General features: G+C 37.7%; 4 protein-coding genes and 1 pseudogene across 9 annotated transcripts; 4 read left to right on the plus strand and 1 right to left on the minus strand.

Moving 5' to 3' along the window:
• Positions 1–93: 93 nt before the first annotated feature.
• Positions 94–1824, plus strand: LOC121759286 (annotated as a pseudogene).
• Positions 1825–2364: 540 nt separating this feature from the next.
• LOC121759288 (protein SHORT HYPOCOTYL IN WHITE LIGHT 1-like) lies at positions 2365–4900 on the plus strand. Its single transcript, XM_042154822.1, has 4 exons — positions 2365–2653; positions 2729–2974; positions 3781–3846; positions 4559–4900. The coding sequence occupies exons 1-4, from the start codon at positions 2492–2494 to the stop codon at positions 4706–4708; spliced, it is 624 nt and encodes a 207-aa protein (XP_042010756.1). The 5' UTR covers positions 2365–2491; the 3' UTR covers positions 4709–4900.
• Positions 4901–4994: 94 nt separating this feature from the next.
• Positions 4995–7462, minus strand: LOC121759287. The gene is made up of 4 exons (XM_042154821.1): positions 7058–7462; positions 6508–6740; positions 6182–6289; positions 4995–5297 (listed from the first exon to the last, which is right to left on the minus strand). Exons 1-4 carry the CDS (start codon positions 7236–7238, stop codon positions 5175–5177), a joined length of 645 nt encoding a protein of 214 aa, XP_042010755.1. The 5' UTR covers positions 7239–7462; the 3' UTR covers positions 4995–5174.
• Positions 7463–9793: 2331 nt separating this feature from the next.
• LOC121757879 (putative late blight resistance protein homolog R1A-10) lies at positions 9794–12478 on the plus strand. The gene has a single exon (XM_042153344.1). The coding sequence runs from the start codon at positions 9794–9796 to the stop codon at positions 12476–12478; it is 2685 nt and encodes an 894-aa protein (XP_042009278.1).
• Positions 12479–14230: 1752 nt separating this feature from the next.
• Positions 14231–21039, plus strand: LOC121756925 (inositol-tetrakisphosphate 1-kinase 1-like). Of its 6 annotated transcripts, XM_042152361.1 has the most exons (11): positions 15612–15753; positions 15957–16038; positions 16163–16257; positions 17084–17116; positions 18519–18639; positions 18866–18958; positions 19547–19666; positions 19754–19930; positions 20205–20260; positions 20358–20442; positions 20765–21039. In XM_042152361.1, the coding sequence occupies exons 3-11, from the start codon at positions 16246–16248 to the stop codon at positions 20830–20832; spliced, it is 765 nt and encodes a 254-aa protein (XP_042008295.1). In that variant the 5' UTR covers positions 15612–15753; positions 15957–16038; positions 16163–16245; the 3' UTR covers positions 20833–21039. The 6 variants fall into 6 exon arrangements, 5 of the variants coding, with proteins under 5 accessions (XP_042008292.1, XP_042008291.1, XP_042008293.1 ...); XM_042152358.1 differs by lacking the exons at positions 15612–15753; positions 16163–16257 and adding an exon at positions 14231–14688 and having other exon boundaries at positions 18528–18639; XM_042152357.1 differs by lacking the exons at positions 15612–15753; positions 16163–16257 and adding an exon at positions 14232–14688.
• Positions 21040–24605: the final 3566 nt, after the last annotated feature.

Raw genomic sequence — 24605 nt, forward strand, 5'->3', positions numbered from 1 at the left:
GACGAAAAACAATGCTTTAAAATTAAAATTTACATAAATAACATTTTAAAATTTCAAATAAAAATTAACAATATATACACACTTCTTCTCCCAAATCTCATCCCATCTATCTCTGCAAACATGAAACTCAGACTCAGATCATTCGAATCTAAAGAAACCCTAAAAATCGAAATCCCTAATTCCTCCACTCTCCTCCAACTCCGGCAAATTCTCTCCCAAACCCTCCCCAATTCACCATCTCCTGCTTCAATCCGCCTCTCTCTTAATCGGAATGACGACATCCAATCCGACGGCGCAGACACCCTCCTATCTCTCGGAATCGCCTCCGGCGACCTTATCTATTTCTCCGTTGAAGACCCGGCGCCGGCCACCGCTTCCATTTACCCAATTACCCTATCGCGGGTGACCGACTCTACCCCTACGCCTCGCTCTAATCATCCCGAATGTTCGAATCCCCAAATTACGCTCCCCGAAGCCGATGATTCCGATTGCGTTATGCTTGATTCTCAGAAACGGCAAACCCTAGGTACGGATGCGAGTGACATGGAAGTCGATGACGACGGTATTGAAATTGATGGTATGGGTAATGAATTGGATGATGTTGTAGATAGGTCGTTTTCCGTGCCTGGATTTCTTAGGAAGGTGTTCGCGGCGGAGTTGGGTGACGATGCGGGGCGCGATCACAAGCTGATTGTGATCGCAGTCCATGCGGTTATGCTGGAGTCTGGATTTGTAGGTTTCGATGAGAGGGGAAATGCAGTGGTTGATGGTTTTCAATTGCGCAATGAGTGGCCGTCGGTCTGTTTAGGGTTTCCTTGTCTTACACTCTGCCTGAGAGTATTGTCGGCTCCGATGAAGCTATTAAGCGTGTGGTTTTGAAATTTCAGAATTTGGGGAATTACTTGAATGTTTATGGTACATTAGACAATGGATCATCAGCCAAGGGAGGCCTGCATTTTGGGGTTCGATTGAACGAGGAGGAATTGGTTCCTTTTCTGAATGTCGTGTGGGCGAATTGTGGCGCAGTGGAGAATGTAGGTGGAGAAAATGGAGAATCTTCAGGCATATCTCCGGAGAAGGAGGTGTTTAGGTTTTGGAGGACTGTGAAGGATAATCTGGCGCTGCCATTGTTGATTGATTTATGCGAGGAGGCCAGTTTGGAGCTTCCTCCCTGCTTCGTGCGGCTGCCAAGTGAGCTCAAGTTGAAAATCTTGGAATCCTTGCCTGGTGTTGATGTAGCAAGAGCGAGCTGTGTGTGCTCGGAGCTGAGGTATATGGGGTCGAGTGATGACCTGTGGAAGACCAAGTTCTGTGAGGAGTTCGTCATTGAGATGAAAGAAGCCAACATGAGTTGGAAGAAGGCATTTGCGACGGCTTGGAGCAGGTGGGAAGGCTGCAGGCGCCTTGCGAACAGAGTTAGAGCTTCACCCTATTGGCCAGTGCCAAACTGGCCTCAGCCTAGGAGGAGAAGGTATCCCAATCCACTCATGTTTCAAAGGGTAGCGCGGTTTCCAGGGGACAAGCTGCCTCATGGAGATGACCCACTGATCAGGCGTCATGTTCCTGTGAATCCTCATCCCATGAGGAGCTTTTCACCACAGTGTAATCTAGGCAATCGTGGTGGTAGGTTTCTTGATTGAGTATATGCATACATGCTTATAGGAAGTTCTATGTTATTTCTATTAATCTTTGTGTTTTTGGTACTTGGTAGTATGTTCAATTATATAAAACAGTTTGGTATTGACATTTTATTCCAGCACTGCTGTTGCTGTACATGTTAACCTATTGGTAATTTTGATAAAAGCTGATCCTTTATTTTCTCAATTTCTATGGCATTGTTTGTTTTGTTTTGATGAAGTTGTGCTGTTTGATTGGAGAAGAGGTCACCTAGTTTGGCAACTGGTTTTACTGACACATTTACGTCTGTTTGTGTGAATATATTGTTTCTGTATATTCACAAAACTCAGCAAATATTGATGCACTGAATATGATTTAGCAGCCATGGAGAAATGAATTTTGGTTTCTCTGTTTCTGATGATTTTGTCCCATATTTTGAACATACAAATTAATGTCAGATTTGATGATTTTGTTAGTGGAGTGGTTGAAAGGATATCATTGGCTTTGAATTTGATTTCAATACATATTTGTAGGCTCTGAATCAAATTTTCAAATTTGTTGAATGCAACAATAGATAAGATAATAGTAAGATATTGTATGGGATAAGCTAAAATGGATTATATCTAGAATCAAATTTTGTCCCACAAGTTTTTTTTCCTAAAGTGGTAACCGCTAAATTACTCTGCTTAAAAACCTGTTTTTTCGATAAAATAAAATTGAATATTTATTGTGGAGAAAAAAAGGGCTAATTTATTAATCAAGTAGTTGACCGCTATGCCTCTGTACCCAAGCTTTTCGCAAATCTCAAAATAGTCCCTAAAAAGTTGCCAAATTCCCCCTGCCGTCTACCGGTAGAGCACCCGCCGCCACCGTTATGGCGGCGACCGCCGTTACTCTCCGTCCTCAGCATCTCTATTCATTTCCTCGAACATTACGATTATCTCACTCTTCCTTCGTCGATTCTCATAACCTCAAGACCTCCACTACCGTCCAGTTCCGCCGCTATCGCACAAGCGATTCTCTTCTCCCTCTAGAGGTCAAATTTTGAATAAAGTTAAATCGGAGATGATTTATGGCATTTCAACAGTTGATTGGCTTCTGATTGGTACAGAGATGCCGGAATCCGATCCACGAAGCTCGGGCTTGGAGCGCGAGGCAGCGAAATAGTATGGTGATGGGCGACTACATCGATGATATCGAGGAGGATGATGATGATGATGACGATGAAGAAGAGGAGGAAGAAGATAGGAGCTTGGATCTTCTGATTAGGTTTGTGGAGAATGTTTTCAGAAAGGTGTCCAGAAAAGCGCGCATGGCCGTTAAGTCTGTTTTACCAGTCCCTATCTCCACCAAATTGGTAAGAGGCTGATTGGTAATTGCCTGCAAATGGCATTTGGGTTTCAATTCATTATGCTTTGATTTGTAATTTCTATTTCTACTCTGGTTTTGAGGTGCATCAAGTGTGTTTTGAAGAAAATGCAATTCTTCATGGTGTTTGATGCTGACAATAATAATTAAATATGAAACCTTTTTGGCATATAAACATGAGATTGGGAATACTGAGGTGAAAATATAGTTTGCAACTGCTCTATTAGTTTCTGCATATTTAGGTGGAGCTGGTTGATTTTGTCTTGCATCTTTTTTAAAATAGTTATCAGAATTCTGGCCACCACAATCTAGGAGCCTGTTTTGTAATGTGATTCTGTGAATACTGTATGGTTTTCTTATATTGGGATACGTTGCATCTTGTAAAAAAAAGTGGGGGTGGTAGAGGAGGTCTGGTCGAAGTTGATGTGTAATTGTTCAGATTTCAGTTTTACTCTACCAAGAAGTTGAAATAGTTGAATATGTAAAATTATACTACTAGTAGTATTTATGATCTCATTGCTATTCGTCTGTTAGTTTTTCTATTATACAAGAAAGTTATTATGCATCGTTTATTAGGGTTAGGTGGTGTAACTTTTCAAATGATGAGCTTTCTAACAATGAATTGTCGTTTTCATGAAGCATTACATGGCTTGACAATTTATGTTTTTAATTATTATCCACAAGCCTCTAGAAAACGTTATTAAGTTTTTGGGTGCTCTTTTACCTTCAAGTGTTTTTAGACAAATTATTTTGTGCTCTTACCTTGAGCTGTTGTATTCTCTCTTTCATATACAGGTTGGATTTGCTGTGAATGGAACTATAATTTTGACTTTTATGTGGGTTTTGAAAGCTTTTCTTCAGGTAATACCTTTGTAAATTTTGCTTTCATTTTAGTTTATTAAGAGTTTTTCCTTCAGTGATAAATAGAATTGAATCGTTTCTTCTTTTCTTGATTGTTTGAGAATTTTTACAATGCTAGACTGATTCTAAGTTTGGCTAACTGGCTTTCGGAAAGGCACTTCATTGTTTTGTTAAAGTATAATCAACTAGATTTGGATTACATGCATAGTAGAGGTAGAGGGTTATTACTAAGAGAGTACTGTTTTAGTGTTTGCTGTAGTCAGATGATAATCTTCTCCACTACGTTAAAAAGCTCCTTTAGTTTGGTCCTTGCCATTGTTTTGACCTATTGGGATTTAAATTAATGTTACGTGTTTTAAACATGTATTTGACGCTGATACATTGGTATAGACTTGTAACAGTGCCTGAACTCTAAACAACAATAGGAGGGTGAGATTGTTGATTTCTAGTCCCGTATAGCTTCCATTGATGGATGGGCAGACTTTTCTTGGTAGTAATATCTACTGCATAAATAATATTTAGCCATATTCTTATGTGATAGTAAATCACAAAGTTTTTCCCATTGGCCGAATATAGTTTCTGGGGCTCAAAATCTTTATATTTTCCCTGCGAGTGCTTTGTCCTTGAGAGAGGCCAAGTCTTGTATTTCTTGAAAAACTTGAAGAGTTGTGATTTCGTTGATCCTTTATTCTCTACCTGCATATAATTGCAGGTTATTTGCACGCTTGGGAGTGTAGTGTTCGTGAGTATTTTGATTATTCGTGGAATATGGAGTGGGATTTCGTACTTGCAGGAGAACCGTAGTTACAGAGCGTATGAAGATGAGCCCCAGTCATGGAATCGGTCTCAACCTGCTGCATAGGTATTGTGTTTTGCTCTGAGAGCAAGTTTCTTAATCTTAAACACGAAAGAATCATATTGATTCTGGAGCTTTGACTGAGGAAAAGATATTTGGTGAAAACATACACCAACTTAGAACTTTTTCTTCTTAAATGTTAGAATTTGGTGTATTAGCCTTTTATTCATCTGTTATAAGAAAACAATCCTTTCCTCAGTTGGTGTATTATCCAATTCTGTAGGAATTTTCGTTCATTACAAGTCTAGATTACAACTTAAATACCTCTCATTTACTCATTCATGAAACAACATTACCAGAATACATTCTATATTAAGTTCAACTTGACAAATACATTATATATTAAGTTCAACTTGAGAGAGATGCTTTTACACATTCTAAGTTGTAAGTTAAGCAAAATTATAGGATCATTGATGAAGTGGAAATGCTGCTATACACAAGTAAATGCTGCTATACACAAGTTCGCAGTCCTTCAATTTAGAGGGGGTGCAGTCTTATACATCCTCTCTTCTTCTAGCAACTCATAAGGGTCGACATAAGGGGGCGGAGCTGTCGGATGATCACGTCCATCGTGAACAAATTCTGTTCCAAAGTACTGCACCAAACATATCAGGAACATCAGAAAATGCGGTAATGCATAGCAAGCGTCATTCTTGAAATTCAGGCCCTGTTGTAAGCAGTTAAAGACACTGAATATACATAAACACATTCATCTACCATTGTCATAGCAAACAAGGAAAAAACAACTGCAACAATCAAATAAGTTGTTTGTGACCAAGTAGTTCATTTCATGGACATAAGCCATTGTCTAACAAAACCGGTTACACTGCCTATAGCTGAAATAATTATAAAGTCATTAGACAAAGTTCTGTGAACAAGACCAAGATTATAGATGGAATCAGGCCAATGACGAGAATATCAATTAGTGTGGAAATAGACCCGTAAAACAGAGATTGCAGAAAGCCTCTAAAACTCTACAAGAAGAAGTAAACCTGGTAAACATAAGGGGGAAAACTAATATCCTAATCATAGTCAAAGTCCTAAACAAGGAAGCCAACTTCTCCTTTGTCTTTTCAAAAACATAAGCAATCAAAAAAGAACAAAAAATGAGTCCGGTGCCTAGGCCTCAAAAGACCGAGGATCCAGCTCTAAATATAACTAGAACTCTAATTTGATAGCATAACAGGTGTGAGATAGAAGTTGAACTGAAGGACTTTTAGGGACATCTCAACATTTATGGCTGATGTAAATTAGATATGTACATCTCACGTAAACGCTTCCATGGATTTCCACATTAAACGTTTTTGCTCCTTTTATAGAGATGATTTTGTCATCACAGCATACATGAAATTGCACATAATCGAATAACAATAATCTAGAGAATATGAAAAAGAAAAATCCATGCTTTGAGGATCAATCGATAATGAAGTATTAAAAGCAAGTTACAAGAACACACAATGAACAAGAACAGGAGATTACCAGATATAGTGCAAGGAAAAGTGCAATATTTACAAGAATCAACGGCCAAAATGTCAGAAAAAATGTTCCTCCCAGGGTAAGCAGAAGTTTCCCTCGCGGGATCAAACCCTACATTACGAGCAAAAAGTTCAAACAAATGCCAAGTAGAAATCATAAACCAGGAGGCTATTTCACTCCAAAGAAATATAAGACAAATCCCATTTCTGAATGACAAGAAGAAACCTAAATAAACATTCAATGACCTAGATCAGGAAACAAATACATCTAAAATTTGACTCCATAAAGTAGCAATTCATTGAATAAAATCAAAACAGTGATCTTCCTACCCCAAGACCTTCACTATTAAGCGCCATGGACGTTTCCCTTTGACCGGTCAGGTTTGTTTCTGCACCCGTTGTGGTGCCATTTCTTCTTGAGTAACCCCAACCCCCATCTTCTTCCCTAAACTTCATCTCCTCCTCCCTCACAACACCTTTGTTCTTTTCCTCAAGCAAAGAAGTGGGAGTCATCCCTCTTCTTCTTAGTTCCTTCATAAATAAAGACTCGGGAGGTTCTTCACCTGAGACATAAAGGCACAAAAATGTTCACACATTTGACAAAACAAGAGGAAATTGATCACAGGCATATGCAGAATATTTAATTCAATCCAAGTTCTTTCCAAATTAACAGTAAAATCTAAAAATAGCTAACATCAAAGTTCCCATCTTTATGATCATAGTAATAAATTATCTGTTCCAAATGGTGAATTTTAGAAGAGCAAGCTCATCAATAGTTACCCATAACTTCTTGTCGAAAAAAAAGGAAAATAAAGGTTGCCCATAACTTATACTCCTCATATAGTATTATCATATACAGCAGAAATCCGCACCTACTTACCATTACTCTGTTTACCACCGTCTTCTACTTTGCAATTAACCCTAAATCTTCTGTAATTATTTGCAATTCCTGAATTCCGAAGCCTAATTCGCCTTTTCTGCAAGCTGAAATCCGCGCGGGAACAGCCGATTTTGGACTGTGAAATTGATGGAGCTGATTTTAACAGCTGAAGGCAAGCCATTACAATTACGGGAAGCTGAAATTCGAATTTGTAAATGCTAAATGGATTTATCTGAGGTCATGTAAATGATCAGTGGGAAATACGAAGTTTGATACGGAAGCGAAACAAAGCGTGAAGGTCTAACCAAGAGGGCCGCACCCCTGGCGCATCGTAGAAAATGCGAGATCTGGGTGGCTATTCTGCGCCATGCGTTTGTTTTGTGGCCAGAAGGTGGGTGGTGTGGACTGTGGAGCCGTCGGATATCTGGAGAATGACGTGTCATATCAATCCCCCATAAATAGGGGTTTAATTGTTAATTACATCATTATTTTAATTCAAATTGTAATTGGTTAGGCCATCCACAATAGGAATAGCCCAGTCATAGCCCAGTCATAGCCTAGCCACTGCCACATCATCAGCATTAAAAATTCTCCTGGCACATCATAAATAGCTCAGCCATAGCCTAGCCACATCATAAATAGCCCAGCCACATCAATAGCCACATCACTAATAACAATTATATAAAATGACATAATTAATAATCACATAATATACGGAATTTAATTTACGAGACACATACGGGAAACATTAATAATACTATCCACATCACTATTAACAAATATATACAAAATGAAATAATTAACAATCACACAATATACAGAATTAAATTTACGCCAGAAAAACGAGAAAATTCACTAATATTAATAAAATTTAAAAAGGACATTAATTAAAAAAATTATATAATTAAAAAAAAACTAACGTCGTGCAGTCCTCTGCACCCATAACTCTTCAATTAAATCCTTTTGGAGTCGAATATGAGCCTCCGTTTGGTGCATGTCGGCATGTGCTTGGAGGCGGCCGTCTTCATCGTGGGGTACCCAACTCCGTACGTTAGGGGCGGCTACGCCGTGGCTTGGACCAGCTTCATTATCGTCGTTGGCCCAATCAGTCAGTTGTCCGCCTTCATCTTCGACAAACATGTTGTGCATGATTATACAGGCGTACATTATATCAGCAATGCAGTCGACGTGCCACAAACGCGTTGGCCCCTTAACTGCCGCCCATCGAGCCTGGAGCACACCAAATGCGCGTTCCACGTCCTTGCGCTCCGACTCCTGCCGTGCCGCAAAGTAGGCCTTCTTCTCATCTCCTGGGCATCGGATCGTCTTCACAAAGACGGGCCACCTAGGGTATATCTCATCCGTCCAAGTAGTAGCCCATATCATGTCGGTTGTCGTTGGCGACAAAACTGATGGCCGGACCGACACCCTGACACTGCTCGTTGAAAAGTGGCGACGAGTTGAGGACGTTGAGGTCGTTGTTCGAACCAGCTATCCCAAAATACGCATGCCAAATCCACAGCCGGTAATCAGCTACGACCTCGAGGATCATCGTGGGATTCTTTCCCTTGTAACCGGTAGTGTACATCCCCTTCCAGGCGGCGGGGCAGTTCTTCCATTCCCAATGCATACAATCTATGCTGCCTAACATCCCTAGGAACCCATGTTGTTCCCAGTGCATCCGCAGCAGATCCCGGCAGTCATCGGGGGTAGGGCTTCGAAGGTACTGATCACCGAATATTTCAATCACGCCCTGACAGAAATACTTCATACACTCCAGGGCAGTCGTCTCACCGATGTGGAGGTACTCGTCCCACATGTCTGCAGCGCCTCCGTAGGCCAACTGCCGGATTGCCGCAGTGCACTTTTGAATAGGAGTGTGGCCGGGTCTGCCAGCCGCATCGTGCCTAAAGCGGAAATACAGATATCGTTGCTCCAATCCGTTTACAATACGCATAAACAGGGACCTGTGCATCCTAAAACGGCGCCTGAAAAGGTTGGCGTTGAACCGCGGCTCCTGTGCGAAGTAGTCTTCGTATAGGCGCTGATGTGCAGCTACGTGATCACGATCAATCACCGCTCGGCGGTGTACCACTGGTCGAGGTCGAGGTACCGCCGGCTGCAAGGCCCTCTGCATCCATTGATCAATCTCACGGTTCGTATAGGCCTCTAGCGCTTCGTTCATTATACGCTCGTACTCCTCAGCATCCCCACCACTCCCACCACTACCACCGGCGTTACTCATTTCTAGGTGTTGATCTTGTACAGAAATTAAGATAGAGAGAGTACTCGTTAATACAAGTGGTGCGAATGAAAATGACGGGCAAGTCGCGTATATATAGTGTTTCGGAAACAAAAAAAAAATTAAAAATTCGTGCTAGGCGGTGCGCTAGGCGATCCAGACGCTGCAATAGCGCCTAGCGGATCGCCTAGCGCCGCGGAACCGCCGAGCGCTAGGCGGTTTTTTTCCGCGAAATCGGCTAGGCGACTGCAATAGTTCGCCTAGCGCACAGCCTAGCGCCGGCGCTCGGCTAGGCGGTGCGCTAGGCGCTATTGTGGATGCTCGGCTAGGCTGTGCGCTAGGCGCTAGGCGCTAGGCGCTATTGTGGATGCTTTTATTAATCTTCATTTTATTGAAAAATGTTACTCCATGCACAGAGTGTGAATGGAAGACTTCACCGTCAGCTCGATTGACTATCACTGTCAGTCTTATTATCACCCATTCAGCCGTCAACAATGGTGTTTGCTGAAATGGCTTTTGCCTCAGTGATTTGTCTCAAGAACACAATTGAGCGGCTCACAAATTCATCCAAAATCGTGCTCCTTCCACCCTCTCAACAAATCATACAATTTACCCACGAAAAACTTCAGTCCTTGCAAGAAATTCTCACAAAATTGGACACCAGCAGCAAGAGCATCACCAGGAACAGAGTAAATGCTCTGGATGCAGAAATCAGAGAAATTGTTTCCAAATTCGAAGATTCACTCGATTTCCGCCTCTCGCGTCAGATTTCTTCACAATCCGAGCCCAACCATCCATCGAAATTCTCCATAGATCTGCAGAATCTAACTAGTGATGTCGATTCCTTCATCCAAACGGCGGAGAAGATGGAGGAGCAGTACGCCAATTTGCTGGAGAATCTGCTTCCCGAGGAAGAAGACAAAGCTGCTGATTTTGACGGAAGCAAATCGAAGATGGTTGGATTATCCGATCTATTCGGTAAATTCAAACATATGTTCACTGTCCCCAACTATTTTGGGCTGCCGATTTTCGCTCTCGTCGGAATGGCGGGAATCGGTAAGACTACTCTTGCTAAGGAGATATATTATGATCAATTGATTTTGAGCCATTTTGATTGCTGTGCTTGGGTTAAAGTAGGTAGAAAATGTGAATTGAGTGAAATCCCTTGGCACATTCTTGCTCAAGTAGATCAATCTTTTGGGGATGGAGATGGTGACTGTAAAATGATAAATCAGCGTTTATATGATTTTTTGAAGGATAAAAGATACTTGATTGTGTTGGATGATGTGTGGGAAACGAAGGTTTGGGATTATTTGGAGTGTTGTTTTCCAAATAGCGATAATGGAAGAAGCCGGATCTTGATTACAACTAGGCTGATGGAAGTATGTGATCACTGCAATGCTAAAGCAAGAACTGTGCCTTTTCTGAATAAAGAGGAGAGTTGGGATCTTTTCCGGGAGAAGGTGTTTGGTGGGGAATGGTGCCCTCCTAAACTCGAGGAAGCGGGGAGGAAGATTGTGAAGCATTGTGATGGCCTTCCTCTCACTATAGTCAAAGTTGCAGAGCTCCTATCTAAAGTGGATATCACGATTGAGTACTGGAACGAGGTGGCATCGGACAAAGAGAACTCTGTTTTCCTAGAGGTGTATTGTGAAATATCAGAGATACTATGTCCGAGTTATGAATACTTGCCTCAACGTTTGAAGCCATGCTTTCTTTATATTGGTGTTTTTCCTCAAGATTATGAGATTTCGCGGTCCAAACTTGTGGATATGTGGATGGCTGAGGGGTTTCTTGTGCCAAATATTGAAGAAACATTAGAAGATTGTGCTACGAAGTGTTTGGTTGAGCTTGTTTCCCATAGTCTCGTCGTAGTGTGTAAGGAGAGCACCATACTTCGTCGTAAGGTGAAAACTTGTCGCCTTCATTCTTCCCTATGGCACTTTTCTAAGATGGAAGTTCGCAAGAACAAGTTCTTAAGTGTCCTAAATAGCCGTGCCTATGGTCTTGGAGAAGGTTTTGGAGGTGGACGGAGATTTTCCATCCACAACAACGTTTTGTTGGGCATAAAAGATGTGTATGACACATTAGAAGATGAATGTGCAATTACTGCACGTTCTCTCCTATGTGTTGGTCCGTATCATAACTATCCAGTACCCTTAGGCTTCGGTTTGAGGTTTCTCAGAGTACTCAAAGCTCTTTCTATCCGATTATATGAGTTTCCAACGGAAGTTTTGGAACTAGTCCAGTTGAGATACCTTGCCCTTACGTACCCTGGAGATCTCCCTGGTTCCGTGTCCAAACTCTTTAACCTTCAGTTCTTGATTATCCATCGCCATCTGAGCATTATATCGAATCCATCTCAATCTTATGTGCCTCTAGAGATATGGGATATGCAAGAACTAAAGCATCTACAGATAATGGGAAGCGACCTACAAGAAACTAGTTCTGGCGCGTTCTTGGAAAACCTCCGAACACTTTTAGATGTGAGCGTTGCTAGCTGTACCATAGAGGTTCTTCAGAAAATCTCCAATCTAGAAAAGCTTGGTATCCTAATTGAGTTGGTGCCTGATGATGATGATGGTGAACCTTTTCAACGTTTGAATCAAATTTCTTGTCTTGATAAACTAAAATCACTTAAATGTATTGTTCTGAATCCTGAGCTAATGCCCGAGCCCGGGTTTGCTGCCCCTGTTTCGATGTTCCCATCGAGCCTAGTAAAGTTGCATTTGAGCGGGTTGTGCTATCCTTGGGAATATATGGATACTGTTGGTTTGTTGCCGAAGCTCCATGTGCTGAAATTGAAATGCTATGCCTTCCGAGGCCCAAAGTGGGAAGTCGACGACTTCAAATTCCAAAGGCTTAGGTCCCTCGTGATCGAGGATACGGATTTGGTTGAATGGAAGGTGGGAAGTGGATGCTTCTCAAGGCTTAGGCATATCAGCATAAAACATTGCTACAACTTGGAGGAGTTCCATTGGGATTATGATTATTATTTCAAGGATGTTGAAGTAGTTGACAGCAACCCTTTAGCAGAAGCTTTTTTTAACCAGATAAAGATAGAAAAGGACGTCGTTTTCTTCGTGTCGGCTTCCATTCTTCGTGGGAGGACAGGAAACTCAGATCGTGATTCTCAGCTTTGTCGAAAGGTTGAAGATGTTCTTCTGCTTTATGTATAGAAGATTATAGTAATGTTGTGAAATAAGATGAAACTTGATGTTTTTCAGCTCGTTCGGTTGCCATGATTTAAGGCCATGACTAATCTTATCTGTTGTTCGGTTGTAATTTTTTTCAAAAGCTCAACCCGTCACAAACTCTATTCCTATCAATTGGGACACCAAATACAACGTTATTCAAATCAACACCAAAATCCAACTCTTTCTTGATCATTCCACCAAATTTGACAGCTAAAATTTTTTAATTTAGATTTTTGAAGTATAGTGTGACTTTGATGTAAAAATGGAACACCTTTATTAATAAAAATGTCATAGTGCTTCAGCTCCACCATTTTAATCTTTTTTACTTATGTTGATGTGATTAACGAAAGGTTATGATTGGATAAGAGCACTATTAGGCTCTAATTATTTTAAAGCAATACGTATATATGAATGCGTCATTGATGATAGGTGTATATATTTAATACTCCTTTATAAATGTCATTTTAAAAGAATCTAACTTATTCACTATTTTCATTTGAATTATATATTAGAAATCAAGCTTTGTGATATACGAAGTGTCATATCACATTTAGTTAACAAAAATTTACAAGCTACTATATACGTATCACTAATATTTAATTTTAGCCTTAGAGGCTCTATTTCCAATTTACAACTAGGGCTGGGGAAAAATACTGAAATACCGGCCTTATCGTACCGAAAAAATATCGAAAATACCGAATTTTTGGTATACCGTGACTTTCGGTACGGTATGATACCTTACCGAAAAATTTCGGTAAGGTAACGGTATGGATTTTCAAATACCGCGGTATACCGCTGCATACCGAAATTCGGTATATACCGTAAATTAAGGTATATACCGTAAACTAAGGTATATACCACAAAAATATAAACACAATTATATATAAAATATATTTTATATATTTTTAAATTATAAAATTTATTGTGAAATATAAATATAATTATGAATAAATTATATTTAATTTATTTTTAAAATTATAAAATATAAATAATATTCTAAAAACTCTAATTTTCTATTTTAATTGATGTTGAAACTCTAAGTTCGGTATACCGAAAACTTTGGTAAGGTAAATGTATGATTTTTTCGCATACCGTATTTACGGTAAGGTATACGGTATAGTGGTTTCGGTAAGGTATACCATACCTACCCACCCCTATTTACAACCACCAAATTTGGACCTTTTCACTTAGTAGTACTTCATCATACATTGAGTTCAAATAATGATCTTTTGAAACCTCAATTACTGAAGACTGAAACTATTAAAAGGTGCAAGACTGGTCTTATATTAGTTGTATGAGCAATTAATGATGGATTTATATATTAAATGGATTATTTCACTTAGTATAATAGTAAATGTTTTGAGATGAGTTCTTTATTTTGATCTCTTCCTTACATATTCCACTCATTATATATTCAATTTAGTTGTGAAACCTTTTTTCGCTCATAATACATTTAATCATACCTAAATTGGGATGAAATGAGTACTAATATTTAGATACAATTAAAAAGACATCATAAAAAAAATCACGAAGTCCAACAATGGCGTTATTTGGTGGAGTAGTTTATTTTATTTTATTCACACGGCGGCATTTGATAAAGTATTGGATGTGAAATGAAATTTGACATTTTCTGGGGTCAATGTTGCAAATCACCATACATTAAGGGACAAAAATGTCAGCTCAATCAGCTGCCGTTCTTCACAATATATGTATACATGCATTCTTCCCATGAATCTGTATATATTCACGCACAATATAATCATATATGTAGCGGTTTGCTCTTCACCTACGCGCATTGATCCTGTATTTTCGGTTATTCAAAGCATTGTCACACCCAAACAACAAAAGAAGTTGCGGATTAATTAAGAATTTGGCGATTTTTAAATTTTACCGACGATTTGGGTATAGAGAGGGCCACTAACAAGGCGAGAAGGTTCAATTTCTTCCAGACTTTGGGGAATTTTGAGTGGAGCGGTTTTGTTTCGTGTTTTTCTTCGATTGGTGAAGCGTAATTTGAGTATGAAATTGAACGCGACGATTCTGTATTCATGCGTGGATGACGAGAGAGAAGAGGCATCGACGCCGCCATCGGAAATCTCGCCGCCGGAGCCGGCGAGTATTATAGTGGGCTATGCATTCACTTCGAAGAAGAAGAAGAGCTTTTTGAAGCCCAAGTTTATCCGCTTAGCTCGGTACTCGTCCGGATTTATTTTCTTATTTTCTCGTGATTTGTCTGTAGAAATGCGATGATCCATCGATCGCTTTACATTGCGTTCTCTTTAGGTTTTTCATATCTTTCGCTGATTTCCGTAGTTCTATCTTCTTTGTGATTACGTTGGCTGATTATGCAAATTCACACATGTTTAATCGTTTCAATTTAATCTTAGAACATGATGCATGCAGAGGTGTTCTTGGCAATATGTATTTTGATTTCAAATAAGGGAATGGACTAGATTAGTGATTTAGTCGATTTCTGTTCTCTTGGAATGGATAATTTTGATTCGGTTGGTACATTTCCTTTCTTACTCTATAAGGAAGATTGATAATTATAATTATGAAGGATTCACATTGTTGAGTGGCTGGTTTTCTGGAACTGTTTGTTTAACTTATCTAAATCTATATGGTTTCAGAAGGAATCATACATGTGAAATTCTTCTTTGGAAGGAATATTCCATTATATGTTCTCTTAAGATTACAGTCAACTTATTTTATGACCCAGGTATTTAAAATCATCTGTTGCTTTTTATCAAAAAAAAAATCATCTGTTGCTTTCCCACTGCAGTGGAAGATTTGGTATTTAATGCTTGTCCCTACTGCTGCTTGTAAGAATTTAGTACTCCACTGCAAAGAACTAGTTTAGTGAACCCCACTTGTCTAATTTTGCACAACTAAAAATGGACATAAAAATCAATTATTGATTTTATTGCCTAAATTTCCATCTGCCCCACTGTGATTGCTGATACAGGCTAGATCCAAACAAAACCATTTGAATTGTATTTGGCTGTAATCCAGTGGATTGGGAATTCTTCTGGGATCTGCTAAAACTTGAGCGCAGTATCTTCTTTTCCAGTTTCGGCTCCAAATATGTTCTTAAACTTTTGAAGACCAGACCTCCCTAATTTAGTTTTTTCCCCTTCATGGCGTTTAGTTGCCTGATTTGCATTAAAATGCAAGTATAATTTGATAGTTTTCTATGTTATGCTATTAACTTATCCTCAACCAAATAACTTGGAAATATGAGGCTACAGTTTTGATTGGTGATTCTCCAAATGTCTGCTTATTCATTCTATTCTTTTTTTGTTTATCAATCGATTATCACTTAACTTCAACTTGTTCACCACATCGCTTGAATCTTGATAACCATAAATTTTCCATTAATTTACTGAAAACCCCCTTAGATGTTTTGATGAGGTATAATCTACTTTTCTGGTCACTTAAGGGGTCACATTTTCTAATGCAGAAATAAGGGCATTCAATTTGTTCCAATTGATCTGAAAAGAGCTTTATCAGAGCAGGGTCCATTCAATATTGTTTTACACAAGGTTTGAGTTATTACTGTCATATTTGCTTGCTAATTGTTTGAAATCCTACAATAGATGCAATGTCAGTATTGCTATTTTAGATGTTAACACATAGGTATTGATAGTCCTTTGACCATCGTTTTAGGAAGAAATTCTGCACCAAACCGTTTCAACTGAAATATATAGTGGAAACTGAGCCCAACAGGATCCAGAGGTTAGCTTGCATAAATGGAAATGAAGGTTAAAAAGAATGAATCATTGTTTCTTGACATATTTTGTTAAGCAATTAACTAATAAATTTTAAAGTATAGCCTGATCAGAAAGGATGCATTATAGCTTTTCACACTTAACCATAGTTTTTGGATTCAATAATCTCACGACTTCTGATTGTCTGCCCTCGTCTTGTTCATTTACAAGTGGCACTGCACTAGCCAAAATTCTCTGAATATTTAGTATGTAACCGCGAAGTCCAAATAAAAGTCTATTGCTATATTCTCTCTCATCATTGCTAACTTCGTCTTGCCTTGATGGATGGACCCATTTGGCAGGTCCTAGATACGAACACTTCCAAGGATCTGTCTAGTCATCATTTTTATTTTTCTACCCGAGTTCTGTTACAGGGATCTGCATCTATTTGTACAAAAAGGCTAACTCGGATATATCTTTGTTACTTGGCATTAAACTAATTATCCTTCACGATGGCGAGTTTCTTGTTGTCGAGTTTTTTGACACCACCAACCTCTTCAATATTAGGAATTAAAGTTTGTATTTTATGTATTTATTTATTTTTGGTTTTGCAATGTGAGAGAAAAGAATGTAATAATGAATTAAAAGAACCATAGGGGGACAAATGAATTTAACTTTAATATACATCTCATTTACTAAGACTAGCAATTATGAATTGCCTTAAAGTTTTGCACTTATTTTGTCAAGCCAATAGCCCACTGTAATCATGAATTGCCTTATAATATGATGCTTGTGTCAAACCAAAAAAAATATGTAAAATGCATATTATCATTCACTGTTGCCCTCATCTTTATTGATTGATTGCACTTTTTTATTTCAGTTAGAAGGGAGGGACTGGTCCCAGGTTATTGAGGTTTGTGCTCTCAGCTTTATATTGGTTTATGAATCCAATGGTCTAGTGCTGCTGTGGAATTTCTACTGTGAGAACTATGCCATGAATCCATAAACTACTTAGTCTTCGTCGTGATTCATGAGGATCAAACAAGTGAGGATTGTACTTTCTAGATCTAGTATACTTGTGCAGGTGTAGGTCTGATGAACTTTTGCTGTAGTGTGTAAACAAGGGGATTTTGATGTCCTGAGTAGCTTGTCCTAGTTGGCAGTAACTTTTGAAGTCTTTACTAATTGTGAGAGTACCAGAATTTAATCAAGTTGGAACTTAATGTTATTAGATATATAAAAAACACCCTGTGAGCATAAACAAAAAAAAAGCAAATGATGAACAAAGGCTTCATACTACTCCGCATTTGTTTTCATGTGTTCCCAATTCTACTAATGTTTTGGTGATGAAATAATGATAGAATTACACATTCACTTTAAATAATGTTAGCCTTTATGCTACATGATATTTTAATTTGACTGGTAGAGTTGCTAGATTGGCCATTCTGTGAAGCCTTATAATCTTATTACAAAGTTCTAGGTTTTTGTCAGACTTCAGGGAATCTAAGATCTATCTAAGACTATTAGGATAAAGAACTCTTTTTTAGTGTGTAATGTTGTCAAAAGATAAAACTCAAGATGGAGTAGATTATTACATATTTCCTTATTTCTGTAGAATGCATAGAAGATCAACATTTCATGCATCTCCCTGTACAAGAACGGAAATGATTTAATGGACTGGATTACTTGAAACCTAAAATGGTGACTCGGAGGACGAGCTACTGTGGTTGACTAATTGAAAATTTGGCTCATGAAGTAGATAAGACCTGTGTATTTTCTTGTGGAAGTAATTCAGATTCATTTCTCTCAGTAGCTGACTAAGGTCTACAGTAACAAGCAAAGGAAAAGAAAAATCTTGCATGTGATCTTTCTTGCTTTGGAGAGAGATCCAAGGAAATTTAGAATATGATGCCATGTTTCAATGAAATTTGTTTCTCATTTGTAGCCAAACATTAGAAGAAATATATGTGTGTATAAAGTATAGTCAATAGGAACAAATCAAGTCTCTGTAAAACTCAAGGTACACAGAGGAAACTTATAACTGTTTCTCATGGAACAGACCTATTGTAGTTTAATGTTTAGTAATATGTCACTTCCCTTGCTTGTTGCTTTAAAACAGAGTAATCTTTACGTTCCATCCTTGCGTGTCAGTCTTGAACATAAAAGGCCTTAATTCTGAATTAACTATTGAACAACAAGCAAAGTAGGAGAATGCAAGCATGGATGAATTCTTAGCCTAGCTGGAAAAGCTAGTTATTTTATATGCTACAGCATCTTTCTTTCAGTCTCATTCTATTTCATATTTTCCATTGAAGGATTATCAGAGATTACATCCAGAGGTGACAGTTGTTGATCCTCCTGAGGCCATTCAGCATTTACGCAACCGTCAATCAATGCTTGAGGTGGTTGCTGACCTGAAATTGCCCGAATCTTATGGTAATTTCATGCACAAGCACAACAGTACTCTTGTCACTATATGAAATGGTTTCTTATACTTCAGTCTGCCCTTTTCTTGCACTCTCCTTGCTATATTTGAAAATGGGTCTTTTGTCTTCTCGACCAAATCTTATCTTTGTCGGTTATGGTTCCGGTAGATGAGTTCCAGACTATTTGATCTTCTTCAAATTAAATACATGGTGCCTTTTGGGTATGATTGTCGCAGGCAAGGTTTGCACTCCACGGCAGTTGGTGATTTCAAAAAACCCTACTTCGGTACCAGATGAAGTCGTTAAAGCAGGATTAACAGTACCTCTAGGTAGCCTTATTTTCATTTTCGATGGAGAAACCAGTTTAAACTTGTTCTTATAAAGAATGAAATTATTCATTTGACTCCTATTTTTCTCTTACTATTAGTGGCAGAATGTGGGTGGTTTTTGGTTCTGTTGTATAATTTGTACAAAATTCATGATGCTTTTGTACCTCCAAGTATAGAGTTTGTAACTCTTTGGTGTTATCATTCTGGATGAATCTCATTGAACTGAATAAATAACCTAGATATTGATAGAGTAAAGGCGGATGAATGCAAACTGAACAGAAATATTATAGAGATAGATCACTCTGCTACAATCCTTCTATTATATACTGTAGGAAACCCTAACCCTAAAAGCCTATGCACACGCTCTCGCTCCCCTGACATATGTGTACCAACGTGCCCCCATTCTAATAGAGATGACCATGGAAATGTGATAAGCTAGTTAAAAAATTGCACGTGACAATAATTTGGCAGTGTTTCTCTTTCCCTGAAAAGACGTATTTTACTCATTATTCAGGTTCTTTGATATGTTAAGATAGTTGTTTCGTTCTCTCTGAGATGTATAACCTATGTCGTGTTCTGCTGTTCCAGTTGTTAAACCACTTGTAGTGGATGGAAGTGTAAAGTCTCATGCGCTTTTCCTTGCATACGATCATATTTCCCTATCTGAACTGGAAGCTCCGATGGTTTTGCAGGAATTCATTAATCACAGTATGGGAAGTTTGTTGTCATCTTCTGTCCTTCTTTCAGCTATTGCTTATTAAATCTGAATTACTGATATGTTACTCTCAATGGTAGGTGGTGTCCTCTTTAAAGTTTTTATTGTTGGTGAGTCTATTAAAGTTGTCAGGCGTTTCTCTCTGCCTGATTTAAGTGAAACGGACATATCAACAAATTCTGGGGTGTTCGGCTTCCCAAGGGTTTCTGGTGCTGATTCTTCTGCAGATGATGTTGATCTGGATCCTGCTGTTGCTGGTAAGTTTGATTGTACTTGCAGATATTACAATTCCACATCCTGCCAGAGTGGAGCTCTTTCTTTCATTGCTCTTCAATTCCTGCCATGCAAAAGTTTACTACTCATTCTAAAAATCAACTAGGGTCAATGAAACAATCATTTTTGTTTTAATCTTTGGTGCTTGAAACCTTGTCCCTATGTCTTGTGAGACTAATACTGATTGCATCTATTTCTTTTGTTGAAATGAGTAACAGCTCACAATCTCATTTCACATAGTTAATTAATTTACTGCAGAGCTTCCTCCGCAGCCTATGCTTGAGATGCTTGCAAAAGAGCTCCACCATCGACTGGTAAAATCCATTTTCATTGAAATTTTGCTTCATCTATTCTGTAGTTCTGTCGACTTGGCACATTAGATAAGTGATTGTCTGAGCTTGGTAATATTAGGGACTTCGGCTGTTCAATTTGGATATCATTCGCCAGAAAGGGACCAAAGATCTGTATTACATCATCGATATCAATTACTTCCCTGGTTAGTGCTCGTTAATTTCTGAATTATGCGTCTTGATGTGGACATTACAGCATGTATATGGTGCTCCCCATTCGACCCCTTAGATAAGTTTTGCTACACGAGTCAAATATGTTGGCAGTCGCCTAATTCATGCTATTCACCATTTCCATCTCTTCTCGTGTCATCTGCATCACCGGAGCGTGAAAACAGCCAACTCCATCAGTGAAATAGAGTAAACAAGTTGAAACAGCAAACTGCTCCTTCATTACTTTTAACCTTGTACTATTCTCTTTCTGAATCGCGTTAGTGTTCACGTCTTGGTGCTGAGGTTTGATCGTTGCAGGGTACGGAAAAATGCCGGACTACGAACAAATATTCACAGATTTTCTTGTTAGCCTTGTGCAAAGCTAGCTAGAGAGTATACATACACATACATGGTGCATTGGCTATTGGAATGAGTAGATATTGTAAATTGTGTATCTGCTTGTAAATGTGTTTCTGTTACTAGCAGAATTGCTAGTTACCAATATATTTTGCCATCCCATCCACAATTGGGGTGCTCTTCTTTTCTTACACTTTTTTCACGAATATTTCTCCATAGTGCTAATTTTGATATCATATGGGGTTCTATTAGTTTCTTCCAAGTTTATTATAACTAAATTGTTACTTTGCTGTTACAGTTTTTTTGTAGAATCAAATTCATGTTTATTTAGATTAATAAGTTGTCAATTTTCTTGAAAAATACATATACTATAAATTAGTTAAATTTCCAATGTCTATTAGGGAACTATATTTTTTACAGTTGTATGAAGACACATTTTTGTGAAGGGGATAGTGATGCTGTGATTGAAACTAAGAAGTTGCATGTAATTGAAATTTCATGTGTGTCTTGCAATTTTTTTATTGGTACAAATAAATATAAGAGGTACACTCATATCATCTCTAATCAAGTTCCAAACGTGATTAACAACTCTTTATTACTACTGCCCATAACCCATTTGTATGTGACAATAAATCTCTATTTACAATTTCAGTTCAACAAATATTAAGTGTCTTATTTTATTTTTATTATAACGGGTAAATACGTACATAGGTAGCATATTCGACTAACTTATCATACTTTCCAAAATTAACTTGATTAAATGCATATGATTCAACATTTAAATTCTTGCAAAAAGTTGAAATCCCAACCCCAAGGGTTCCCACATTCTGGTCGACAGTATTATGAGTGATATTCAATTAAGATACGCAGTAGCCCGCAAAGAGAGAGGGATTCAACATTTAAATTCTCACCATTAATATTACCCGCATTTTAAGAAAAAAATTCGTATCCTATAAAACTTTGGCAGCTAATCAATTTTTAAATTTAAGTTGACGTAGTGCAAAGTTCTGGAAGAGACTTTTATTCTTTTACTATAAATATGTCATTACGTAGATTTTAATCTTTATATTCTTATCGTTTTTTCATAATATTCTTTGTTGAATTCTCTTTGCGCGAGGAAGCAGGAAAAAAGGTATACTGAAACGTAAAAGAAGAACTATATAAAAGAAGCGGAAATGGTATACTGAAACGTTTTCATAATATTTAGTTGTTGAAATGGTATACTGAAACGTAAAAGAAGCGGAAAAAATCTTAACATGTTGCACGAGGAAGAAGAACAAGCAAGGATACGGAGAAAAACAAAAACATAGCATAAAATATTTAGTTTATTATTAATTTATATTTTTTAGTTTTTACAGTATGCTTTGATGTAAAATATCGTTATATTCTTATTGACTTTTTACTGATTTATTTTGACTATTTTAACATTTATCACTAATTTAAGTTTATAGCATGTTAATTTAAAAATCGATTCAACTTTTTACAAACTTTTAAACTCAGTATGTTCTTTGCATAATTTTTTTTTAACATTAAATTACATTAATTTAGTTGATAAATAGAATATATAAAATCAAAATAAAAGATAAATATCAAAATTATAATAATTAAATAAAAAATCAAGTACCATTTACACAAGAAATAATATAGGTAAAACACATTAATAATTAATTTTATAATAAATTTGATGTTATATAAAATTATTGATTATAGGATTAACTGTATACCCTAAAATGTACTAATACGTATAATTTTTTCTCCCATATTCATCGTCTTCTGTTATTTGCGTGATGACTTTAGCCTCTCACTGTACGCTTCATTCCTTTTCCATTTTCAATAACGATTTCCGTCTAGTAGTTGGTTGTTTTGGACGCTACCGCCGCCGCCAGCCTGTTGTCGACCAAAACATATCCCATAGTCGCCACCCTCGTCTTCATCACGCTTCATCTTCTGTATTTCCATTTTAATTTTGGGGTACTGGATTTGAATTTCCTTCATATATGAAGATCTCCACTTTTAGGGTGAGAATATGTAAATACATGTCTGTTTATATATTATTAGTGGTGATATGTATGTATTTAATTAAAAGTCTTTTTGGTTGATGAAAAAACGTCTAATTGAAGAAATGATTGAATTGGAAAGAAGAATGAAACAAAAGTTTATGCATCGTCCATAAATAGTGACTTGACGATGCATTGTAAATTATAATTCTTTTTATTTTATATCATCATAATATTCATAATGACATTTATGTTTTTTTCCAAAAATCCATTTTATATATGTATAAATAGATTAATATATAAAAAGAACTCATATTCTATCAAATGAAAAATCATATTATGGGCAGATAGAGTCTATTACAAGGAACTTTTATTGGAGTTTCGATATTCTGATTTTTTTGAAGTTTCCATCAACTGTAGATCCATTATACACATTGTGACATTATTAAAGCAAGCTAAGTGGACATTATTTTCCAATTAATTTAATGAAATTGTTTGGCGGAAACATATATTGACAATAATTAAATGGCTCGATTAATGATTAATCTTTATTATGTATACAAGGGTTTGTCTTGGGATAATGCAACCCTAAATATATACATATAGATACTAAGATGATTACTGACAGATTCAACGTAGGTCAAGTTGCCGCCTTAGGAGGCTTGTCCCGACGTCTGACTCAATACCTCTGCCATGACCACCACACCCCCAGATTGCTTGAAGAGTGACGAAACAACGCCTTGTATGTGTGTCTGTAAAAATAGAAATAATTATATTGTATAAGGAATGTAATTAAAGACAAACTCTAAATATTGTGTACAAACTTCAAACTATGATCATGTCCGTTAAAAAATGTCAATAGATTACAAAATAACAGCAATAAAAAATATCAACACAGTGTCAACGGTTGACACCGTTTTGACGTTGTGTTGATATTGTGTTGACATTGTATTGACATCAAAATATTGAAATTTTACGCTGTGTTGACATTGCTGTATTGAATAATTTGGAATTTGTACAATATACGTAGCCACAATACATAAGATAAAATAAACTAAAAGAGAAAAAAAGAGAGTGCGAGTACATTTCTTTATTCTATATGACTATTAAAACTTGCCAAAGCAAAATAATAGGGTTATTAAATCAATGATATGCTAGATCTCTTTAAATTAAGAAAGAAGCTCTTTGTGAGAAAGTAGGAATTTCCGCAAATAATAGGCAAAATAAACGAGAAATATTAGCATAGGGGAATCGGAATCCTACCAGAAGAGGGGTTTTGGCTGTGGTTAGAGAGTGAATCCATTGAAGAAGGCCGCTACCTGCTTTCTCGCTAACCAAATCACTTCCTGTATCCACTTGATCTTCAATCTCGAAAGCCTGATTGTGACACAGATACAGGATTTTCGTTAGTTTTTTCCAGGATTCCGTTTCGCCGCCGAGCTGTAGAGAGCGATTTTGGTTGCAGACCTCACCCGCTGTAAATAATCGCAAATTGTACACATATCTGCGACAGCGTACTCAATGCATCAGTCGAGATTGGGGTTTTTACGGAGTTTAGAATTTTTGCCAATTGAGCTTTGCTTGCTTGCACAGGTATATTTAGGATCGAGCTCTCGGCAACGACAGCACAGTCAAGTCATACAGTTGGTCCAGGGCTGCACCGGAGCTCAAACAACCTTCGGACGCTCTTAAACCGAGTGGCTTGCTGACCTGTCGTCCCGCGCAATCAAAGGTATGAAAATCTACTCACTGGTCATGTTTGAAAAGTAGCTAGCATATATGGATGTGAATTCTTACAGAAGCTA

This window comes from Salvia splendens, chromosome 12 (assembly GCF_004379255.2).
Source record: "Salvia splendens isolate huo1 chromosome 12, SspV2, whole genome shotgun sequence".
Taxonomy (NCBI): Eukaryota; Viridiplantae; Streptophyta; class Magnoliopsida; order Lamiales; family Lamiaceae; genus Salvia; species Salvia splendens.